Source organism: Porites lutea, chromosome 3, assembly GCF_958299795.1.
Source record: "Porites lutea chromosome 3, jaPorLute2.1, whole genome shotgun sequence".
NCBI classification, from domain to species: domain Eukaryota; kingdom Metazoa; phylum Cnidaria; class Anthozoa; order Scleractinia; family Poritidae; genus Porites; species Porites lutea.
In genome coordinates, this window is record NC_133203.1 from 31,092,569 (window position 1) to 31,102,590 (window position 10,022).

The window sequence follows — 10,022 nt, forward strand, 5'->3', positions numbered from 1 at the left end:
CCGGGTTGTAAATAACATGTGTATTATTAACTATCTCAGCCTTTTCCAGGCGTTCGGATAGTGGAGTGTGGCATGAAGTATATCTCATTGCGCCTTCTCCACGATCTGAACGCCTGGAACAGGCTACAACTATATTGATGTTGGTAACTTTGATATTTTTAGTCAAAAGATGAAGCCCAGAACATGAAGCTTGAGCTTCACAAGTCACAGAAAAGAAGTGAAAGATTTGAAAAGAAGTTGGTGAGTTGTGAATGGACACCGATGAAAGTGATGTTTTTCTTTTTCGCGTATGCCTTTGTAAGGTGGATTTACACTGTCACGTCAGTTTACGTGCGTACGCAAGTGAATTTTGCGCGCGTGAATAAAACGGAGGCAATGCATGGACGATCGCGAGTAAACGTAAAAGTACCGCGACACTTCATGTATTGCCTCTATTTTATTTACATCTACGTGCGTAAAAGTTTTTTGCTTGCGCAAGAAATAATTAGTCGAGATTGGAAATCCACCTTTAAAGTCCTTCAACCGTCTTTCTTATGATATTTTTTTCCGATTTTTGTTAGATTTTTCTGGTCTGTTAATTGGGTGAAATGGATGTAATGAAAGTGTTGTGGGAGAATCTGGCCGTGAATGATTGATGAAGGAACGCGTGACGAACCCCTAAGACCGTCTGCGTGGGAGGCTAACATATATAGTGAACAAGAAAGAAAAATATATAGCAACGAATTTCTAGCAAAAGAAGACCATGACAGTGTGGTTCATTTTCGAGTTTCACTCTGATTTACGTACAAAATGATTTTTTTCAAATCCAGAAAAAGATGCGAGGGTTAGTTGAGGACGCTAAAAACAAGGGTATCTCCACGATACAGGTAAGAAAGCAAATGATATGTAAAAAGTGCATCTATAAATATAGCTTAGTGTCGTAATTTGCAGTTATCTTGTAATGTGAACTCGAATAATATTTGTATAAGTAACAGCATGATTTGTAGTGATATTTGGCATAAATACCACGAGTGATGTTTCAAAATTGTTATACGTAATTTCACGAGCCGTTAGGTGAGTGAAATTTGAGACAATTTTGAAATATCATGAGTGGCATTTATGCTAAATATCACGTACAAATCATGCTATTATTTGTTTGTACTACTACCCGCAGAAGGTTTGTAATTTTCACATGTAGCTATTTCAAATTAAGCTGAAATACCACTGCTCTAAGCCAATCAAATTGCAGAAATTTCTCCTGTGGTAGTATAATACTATATAACAACGAAGAGAAAACTACTTACTTCGTGCCGTTTTTTTAAATGAAAATTTCATAGTGGTCTGGGGAAATATCAGTTATTTTCTGTACCGAAATTTGCTAGCCCGTCAGATCGCGGGCAAATCAAGGTATGTTAATTTGCCGATTTCCTAATTTTCCTAACCTGTAAACAGATAGATGCAATTGAAGATATCTTAAATGGAGGAGAAGGCGACAAGTTCAAAGCAACCGCTGATATCGTTCTTCACACGCAGAAGTCTGTCGACAAGGATGGCAAGATCAGCAGTGCCGCCTGCTCCGTACAGTGACGAAATATAAAGTTATTTACCGTTATTACATGACGTTTGACGAATAGTCTCAAACAGGGCACCAGGATTCCATCTAAATAAAATGTCTTCCACAGCAAAATAAACGGCAAATCCCAAGAGGGCAGCATGGTAAATCAATTAGGCACATGAGAAACTTCCTGGAAAAAAGCGTTGCGAGGAAAGAGGACATCCCTCCCTCCTCTACTGCGCATGCCTAGCGCGCATTACCTATATGTTGTGCACCATTTTTCTTTCGTTCCTGCTACCCTAGTCTCCAACGCAGCGTTTATTTGTAACGTTATGCAACGCTCCTGCCCAAAATGGCCGTCTGTGGGGAGGAGCGTTGCTTGACGACATACAGAAAAGCAGCATAAAAAGCCACTAATAGCCATGAAAATAGCTGTAAATTACCGCTCGTTCCGTCTTGGTCGTTGCTTCCATGTGAGTGTTGTTTTGTTTTGTTTGTTTGTTTTTTTTTTAACGTTATTAGAGGCCGTTAGATTCTAAGACAAGTACAAATACGAGGACGAGATTTTCGCAATGTTAAGTAGTGCTTGTGCGTGAACCAGCGTCATTTTGGCGGGAAAACGTCATAGCTGTGGTCATTCTACTATGAGTTTTAGCGAGAATGTCGTAGTGACGGAAACAAGTTATCAAATGTTAGAAGAGGAAGAGGGCTTAACATCCTTCAATGAAGACAGGAGTGCTAATGTTTCTGTTGAAAAAAAGTAAAATGAATCTTTCCAGGATGTCTGTTTTTTGAGAATACGCGAAAGAAACTTTTAATCAACTCTCGTTCTCATAGCCGTTCACGTCCTCGAATCTAAAGTTCTCACCAGAAAAGACATAACATTCGGTTAATACTGTACGCAATTTCAGTTCCTGGGACTGTTTTCTACCTATCTCGAATATGTTGTTTCTAACAAATATTTATAATCCTCTTAATACTTTGAACAGTGAACCGGGGAACGTCATTGTGTCTTCTTTAGCCCCCAGCTGTAAGCGATAAATGTGAGCTGCCGAAGCTGTACAAGACACTAGTAGCGTTTGGTTTGAAATAATAATTAACCTCGAGTGGGGTATCCCTATCTATGTATAATTAACTATTTATAGGCCAATTATGTCATAGGCCACTCACTCGTCTAGTTGTTTATACTTTTTAGCTTTTTGAAAGTGAAAGAGGTATTTTTTATATTTATTATGTTGACATATTTATTATGTTCCTTTTCTCAAAGAGAAGTAATAATACAGCATCATAAACGGCATTCTTTTAGTTTGGTGTGGTGTTTATTTGAGGACGTAGTTTATTAGTGATTGTACTTACATCTACGTCGCGGGCGGCGTTTAGTCGAGTAAATAAAGTATATGTTAATTAAATAAGGTATTTTTTTCTTTTATTTTGTTTTAACTTCATCAGCATGTATTACCATACCCAAAAACAAAAGAACAACAGGTGAAGGAAAAGTTACCCGATACCTACTTGGAATGCGCCTAGAGCGGGGCACAGGCGACAGAACAGTGAGAGTTCAATGATGTGAATGCACTTATTTCTAATATCAATATTTGCTTTTCGCGGCATAAATTAGAGCATTATATTGTGAATAAGGCCGTCGTTAAACCTAAATGTTCTTCTGTTTGTCAAGTTAAAGGGCTCATCGATCACCTTGTAAAGTTCACAGTGCAGCAAGATTAATAACTGAACAACATCGTAGGAAGTTGATTGCTATTAATACCATTTTCAATTTATTTCTTTTTTTTTTTTTTTGCGATTATAATTTAAAGCGTGAGAGTCGATTAATGCTATAATATTGCAGTTTTTAAGTGAGTACGTCAAAATATTATTAAAAGCACTTCCTTTCTAGGGCTGTACGATTGGCTAAAATTTTCACCGACCTAATCTGTGCACCCCCTTAGAAGCTGCTCTTTCCTTTCCTTGGAACCGGCCACACTTACTCTGCGAGTAGAGGTTTGTCTCTAGCAGGTAGCATGATTTTAAGCATTTTGAAAGTCGTTTTCATTGCTGACCATTGCGGCTAAGGAGAATGGCTTCTATTTTATTATTTAAGCAATAGAAAACGTTTTCCCTGTTTGCATAGCCTGATATAAACACGAGAGGGGTTTGGAGAATTCGAGACAGTTATTTCGTCTCGGGTTTGCATAACTGTCGAGAATTCTCCCAACTCCTCGAGAAAAAACGCAAAACTCTTTGTATGGCACTGATTAAAAGAGAAATTCTTACCAGTCGCAAAGTCTTTTCCACGAAGTCTTGCACGCGTAATCAGTTCTTGTTTTGCAAAAAGATGCTTTCCAAAATAAGCGAAGAAGAATTGACACACCTTTGTAACGATTTTCTAAGTTTCAGGCGACGAACAAATGGGTAAATAAAGTAAACTTGTTGAGTTTTGAACTCCAAAACTTTTTCAAATCCGTGCTTGCGTAATTAGCGCGCGAAAAGCAAAACATCTTGACGCCACAACCATGTTTGCATACTCTCATGCAAACACTCCTCCCGGCCAATCAGAGCGCGCGTACTATCTTAGTTATTTTATAAAACCATGTAACAAGCATTTACAAAATAACTGTCCTCAAGTAATGACCTTGTAGCCGGTACGGATTTTTTCTGCGCTTCCATTTAACGTTCAATCTTCAAAGGGGGTCAGAGATGAGGAGGCATCAGCCCAGTTATAGTGCCCCTGTGATACCCCCGGCTCTTCCTGCCCCTAACTTTTTATACCACGGTGTGCCATACACCGTGGTATGAGTAGTTGGGGGCGGAAAGTTGAGGACCACGGTGGGGGTATGACTTTGCGTGTACTCCGAGGTCTAATCTAACAGATTCAATTTGAGAAACATTTAAATCCTCAGCTCAGTGGTCGGTTTCTAGGGCTTTTCCTCCCGTACCTCTCAAAAATGAGAGTTTTGGGCTATAGACCGAAGTAGAATGCATCCAATGTGACGAAACTTGGCAGGGAAGTAGGATGAGAAATTACCTGTTAATTGGTTTTTATTTCATCCCATGTGACTACTTTTGTGACGTCATAAATGATGTCCAGATTTGGCATCAGAAGAAAAATTAAGGAAAGAAATGGTAAAAACTTTGTATTAATTTTCTGTAAGGAATTCTATGATTTCTGGTAAAAACCCCTTCTCCAAAACGTCACAATGACGTATTTCGTGACCAAAAATGCGTCATAGCACCACATACACTGAGTAAAAATTTTCGATTTTATGTAACTTTGTCCTTGCTCCCGTGCCAGTGCATCCATTTTTCTCGCGTTTAAAATACCCGTAATTTTGACTATATGGTCATTTGGCGGTAAATCTGATTTTCTTTGATTAGCTATAACTTCACGTCATTTTATCCGATTTAGATGGGGTTTTCACTATAAATGTTTTTTTTTGTGTAGCAAAAATGTCTGTAACGTTTTGAACACTGCTTTTCAAATTTTTAATGTTGTTACTGCAATTAGTTGTCTTTTATGACGTCATACTTTCAAGAAACGTCAAAAATACCTTTACAATGGTAAAAATTTGAGAACATTTTTCTCTAATTAAGATGTTCTAATGTATTGCTTCATTTGGAATATAAGCTACTACTCTGTGAGGCAAAAATTGAATTTAAGAAGTTGCAGGAGGAAAAGCCCCAGAAACCGACCATCGTGCAGCTTTTTATTGGCAAGATTAAGTTCCTTGCGCATTAGAGTCAGGGAATTCCAATGCTTTTTAAATTGTTCTGTAGGAATAAGTGAAAAGGGGCTCCAGCCCACCGCTATTGTGCTAAACATATATTTTAAACATTAATTTTTTGTCCTGTGATGCTTTTGTTTAAATATATCCTGTCCATATTATCTAATTGTGTTATTGTGGTTCGAGAAAGGAACAATAGACCGGAATGAATTTTTTCAAGACAAGTGACAAACTAAAGTACACGAATTTGGCTCGAAACTCGTACTAGGATCTCCCAGAACTAGTACTCCTGGGAAAAAAAGCCCCTCCTCCCCGCTTTTTTGTTTCTTTCCATGTTTTGAAATCTAACGAACTGTTATCATTATAACCTTTCCTTATTCATTGATTAATAGAATGTCTTAACTGAGGTAAACGAAGAACACAACTCTTTAGAATGACTAAACAAATATGTTCAAATTTATTAAGCTTCTCTTGATGTTATAGAAACTCAATATTACAAGCATTTGAACTTTAACTAAAACCTATCATGACATCCAGAATATCGATAAAATGTGCAATTCTTGTTTTGTATTTTTGATCAGCCGATACAGTCGGCACCTATCGCCTTCCTTCAGGAACACTCCCTCCGGGAGTTGGTTCGGTTCCCCCTGGGGCGGGTGATCCGGTGCCACCTGGAGTGGCTGGCGTTCCAACTGGGGTTGTAGGCTGAGTAGGTTGGGGAGGAGGTGGCTGTGGCGGTCGAGGCCTTACTATTACCTTGACGCGTCCCCTTATTCCGCCTCGTCCACGTCTACCACGTCTGCCACGCCTGCCACGCCGGCCACGTCTACCACGCCTGCCACGCCTGCCTTTTCTTCCTTTTCTGCCACGTCTTCCCCGTCTGCCTCGTCTACCTTTTCGGTCACGCCTGCCACGCCTTCGTCGTCTACCTTTTCTACCACGTCTTCCTCGCCTGCCACGTCTTTTCCGTCTACTTGGTTTCCCTCTTCTTCCACGCCTGCTTCGCCTGCCACGTCCACGTCTACCACGTCGCCTAGGGTCCTCAACTTCTTTCGTATTCAGTCGTATCGCTGCAAAGAGATGTGCACATAGCAGTCATTTTCGGTGTTCGGTGTTTTCACTTTAAATATATCACGATCAACAAATTGGATTCCTATATGCCTAGTCCACCTCCAGTTGACACATTGCAAAGTGCGCTTGATGTCAAAGTAAGCGAGTCATTTCCATTTCTAGTAGACTACGAGAGGAGAATATGTTGAAGTTCGGATGATTTGAAGCAGCAGATGATATTATTACCTTTGTAACAAACTTTTACTTTTTTTTTTGACAAGAAAGAAGAAGCTCTTGGTTTCGAGATATTTATTGGAAAACCTTACTATTACCAAGTAGTTCGATGTCCTGGTCTCGTCGTCCACTTGTATTGTTTTTTGTTTGTTATTGTTTTGTTTTCTTCTTTTCCTTTCCATCCATAACTAGCAGGTCAGTTTAAGCCAATCAGAAATGGAGAACTCTACCGAATAATTAATTATGAGCGTATACTCCTTTTGAAGAAGAAAAACCCGCTATTAACAGATCCAAATCTGTTATTAACTATTGGAGTGTTATTGAGTTATTAACCATTCTTAACTATAATCACGTAACGTACCTTCTCGCTCATCATTTGCCGTCTTCAGTGCTTGCTCGTCAGAAAAATCATTCTCATCCTCATTGATATCACTCAGTTCTCTGGGCATGTCACCGTCCTCTTCATCCTCAATTGCGTCATCTTCTTCATCCATGAAATCGTTGTCTTCATCCTCTTCTTCATTGTTTTCTCCATCTGCCTGTTTATCGTCAACGTCATTATCGCCTTCTTCTTCGTCTTCATCATCATAATCTTCACCTTCATTTTCAGTCCATCCGTCGTTTGGGTCTTCGCTATCATCAGCATCTTCATTTTCTTCATCGACATTTTCTTCGTCGTCATCATCTACAACTTCATTTTCATTTTCTTCATCAAAGTCATCAACGTCTTCTTCGCCATCATCTGCAACTTCATCTTCATCTTCTTCATCAAAGTCTTCAACGTCTTCCTTGCCTCCGTCTTCTTTGTCCTCGTCAGTTTTTTTTTCTTTCGCCAAGTTGTCACTTTCTCCAGCTAAAGCACCATTTCCAAGAGCTTTAGTTTCCTCAGCACGAACATCTTTCAGCTTTAGCGCTGTATTTTTAGGGAGTACAGCACAACTGCAGATATCAAAGAGGAGCACAGCAAACAGAACAGCGAAAACGACAGAAAACCACCGCGTCTTCATCATGTTCTGACGCTCTCGGTTACCCGAAAGCTTTTGAATCTTTGATTGCCATAAATCTCGTATTTAAACAATTTAGACACCAATATTGAAGTCTTAAAGAGTTTAACAAAAAAAATATTGTTGATATTAAGATCATCGTGAAAGTGAAGAACCTTTTTCTAAATTTGTACCTTTCCTTTTTGGTTCCAGCAAGATGAGTCCAAAATATCATTTCTTAACATAATAGGTTCTAATTTTAAACTTTCAATATATACACCTCTTAAGAAAAAAGACTAGCCCAAAACAACAGATTTGCTCTTTCCAGCCTTAATCATTTTTATGTATCAGAATTTGTTATTGGAAGCAGCAGTTTATACCAGGTCAATAAATAAAAATCACAGGAAATATTTACATTAAGCCCCTTTCAGGTTTATGGGTATCGTCAAACCTCATGTATTGCTTGATTGTATCAATGTTTTTTCCAGTCTGAAAGCACAAATATTAAATGTAGTTCATGCTTACATGTACGACACCTTTGATTACTATAGCTTTAACTTCGCTGATAAGTGATCTCGCACAGCCGGTTTTCTTTAAGGCAAAGCCTATTTAAAATGTATACGCCAAACATCAATGAAAGGCTTAATGAATCATGGACCGGATTTTAAGTATCGTCTCAAAAAATGAAAATGAAGCAAATCAAAGGAGAAATCTTAACCTAGATAGTTTTTGTTAATAAGGTCCCAAGATTATCAGAGACCAGCCCCTTTTGCGGATCAGTTGCAATGTTAATGGTTGCTTTTAAAAGCACCTTTGAGAATCAGAATATCTGTGTTTTCCACTCCAAGCGGCATTTTCACTGCGCGAAGGATAAATAGCAAGAGGCATTGCTCATTATATTATACAAATTAGTTCAATATTTTGGCAAAGCCCACGCAAAATAAAAATAAATGACATGTGCATTCTAAAGATATTGAGAAAAAAATGCAGCCCTTGAAGAACTTGACAGTACATGAAATCTGGAGATAAGTAAATAAACCAATACTTGATTTCCTATTCTAATTTTTGGTTTGGTTCTTGATGTTTTAAAGCGTTAAATTATATCTGGGCAGACTTCTTAAGTCTGTACCATTAACCCCTCTATGTGACCAGTCAAGTAATAGCCATAGACACTGGTAGAAAATGCGTCAGTAAAAATTAGTAAACTTGCCAGAAACAATACAATCAAACAATCGAAGATATCCCTTCATAAAGTCGCCAAATATCACAGACGTTTGTAAGTTGCCCCCCCCCCGTCCCATCTTACAAGCACCCTCTCTACCTAGGGACCGGTCATTACTTATCACCTGGGGGGGGGGGGGGTCGGAGGATTTTGGGGGGGATCACTTGATTTTTAGGAGAACAGAGGGGGGGATCAGTCGTAACTGAGAGCCCAAAAGGGGGGAATCACTGAAAATTTTGGAAGGATTCAGAGGGGGGACCACTCAGATCTGCTTGAACAATGCCAGTTTGAAAGCATACAACATAAATGTGCCCATTCTGCTGGGAGATGATAGCATTTGCAATCTCAATTTGTTCTAACACAACTTTATTTAAAAAACGGAAGTCTGTCACACTGGCGAATGTGTGCATTTCAATTTATATCGAGAAAGCTTTGTTTTAACGCTTTTATATTTTTCCTTTTATAACGTGCTCATGACTTAGCTAATATTCATCTTTAAACATGACAGGTGAATTCTAAATTGTGAACTATATAAACTTCTGATAACTGAAACATTGTAAAAAGCGTGTTTGTTTAAACATAAACCATTTATCGCCTCTCCAGGAATGGGCGTCCTGTGTCAGCTCTATACAAAATTCGATTCAACTGCTTCATCTGCCTCATCTTGAGCCTCATCATCCCATTCAACAACTTCATTTGCCTCTTGAGCCTCGTCATCCGATTCAACAGCAACATTTAGTCCCCTTCGGCAGGTTGACCCTGGACTTTGTGCCCTTAAAATGGCCGCTACTTGCTCTAGATTTTTTGCTAGGGTCGTGCTAAAAATACCCTTTTCTAGTAGCCATAGCAAAGGGGTCTAGATGCAAACGCCTTGTTAGTTTTTTAGCAAAGTCAGCATTGATGCTATCTACAGGAGTAACTCTATCATTCTCTTCGATTTACCCGAAAATTTGCCCCGCGACCTCGATTGAGGTCAAGCTTCCTAAGAGATGACGTGCCCTCTGCTCGAGTTGCTTGTCCTTGGTTTTTCGGACCTTCCTCTTATTTTCCTTCTTTCTTCTTGACATTGTTGATTTTCTCGCGCACAAAGGAAACTTCTTTGACAGGTTAATATGCGCTGTTGTCAACTTGTTGGATGCGGACTGAAGTTCCTCGTGCAGTGTAGTGATTCGCCTATGTGCTTCTTCTAAATAGGCCAACTCATCGCCTGCAAATGACTTTAGAGTGTGGTCCTCTGAAAATTGTCGCTAAATATGACCTGCTGGTAGGGACTTGGCGGA

General features: G+C 39.2%; 2 protein-coding genes across 2 annotated transcripts in view; one reads left to right on the forward strand and one right to left on the reverse strand.

The window, feature by feature from the left end:
* The window catches only part of LOC140930922 (kinesin-like protein KIF28P), a 37,367-nt gene extending 34,536 nt beyond the window's left edge, over positions 1–2,831 (forward strand). Inside the window, exons 29-31 of the mRNA XM_073380641.1 lie at positions 163–240; positions 810–866; positions 1,432–2,831. Of these exons, the coding sequence (XP_073236742.1) occupies positions 163–240; positions 810–866; positions 1,432–1,566 (270 nt within the window). The 3' untranslated portion in view covers positions 1,567–2,831. The remainder of the gene's footprint in view (positions 1–162; positions 241–809; positions 867–1,431) is intronic.
* A 2,849-nt stretch (positions 2,832–5,680) lies between these two features.
* On the reverse strand, positions 5,681–7,567 carry LOC140930924 (uncharacterized). The gene is made up of 2 exons (XM_073380643.1): positions 6,899–7,567; positions 5,681–6,323 (listed from the first exon to the last, which is right to left on the reverse strand). Exons 1-2 carry the CDS (start codon positions 7,545–7,547, stop codon positions 5,851–5,853), a joined length of 1,122 nt encoding a protein of 373 aa, XP_073236744.1. The 5' UTR covers positions 7,548–7,567; the 3' UTR covers positions 5,681–5,850.
* Positions 7,568–10,022: the final 2,455 nt, after the last annotated feature.

Bases quoted from the DNA above. Each gene is read 5' to 3' on its own strand.
- LOC140930924 (XM_073380643.1), bottom strand. From the start codon at position 7,547: ATGATGAAGACGCGGTGGTTTTCTGTCGTTTTCGCTGTTCTGTTTGCT. The intron at 6,324-6,898 runs GTACGTTACGTG...ATCTCTTTGCAG, and splicing joins GGCAAATGATGAGCGAGAAG to CGATACGACTGAATACGAAA.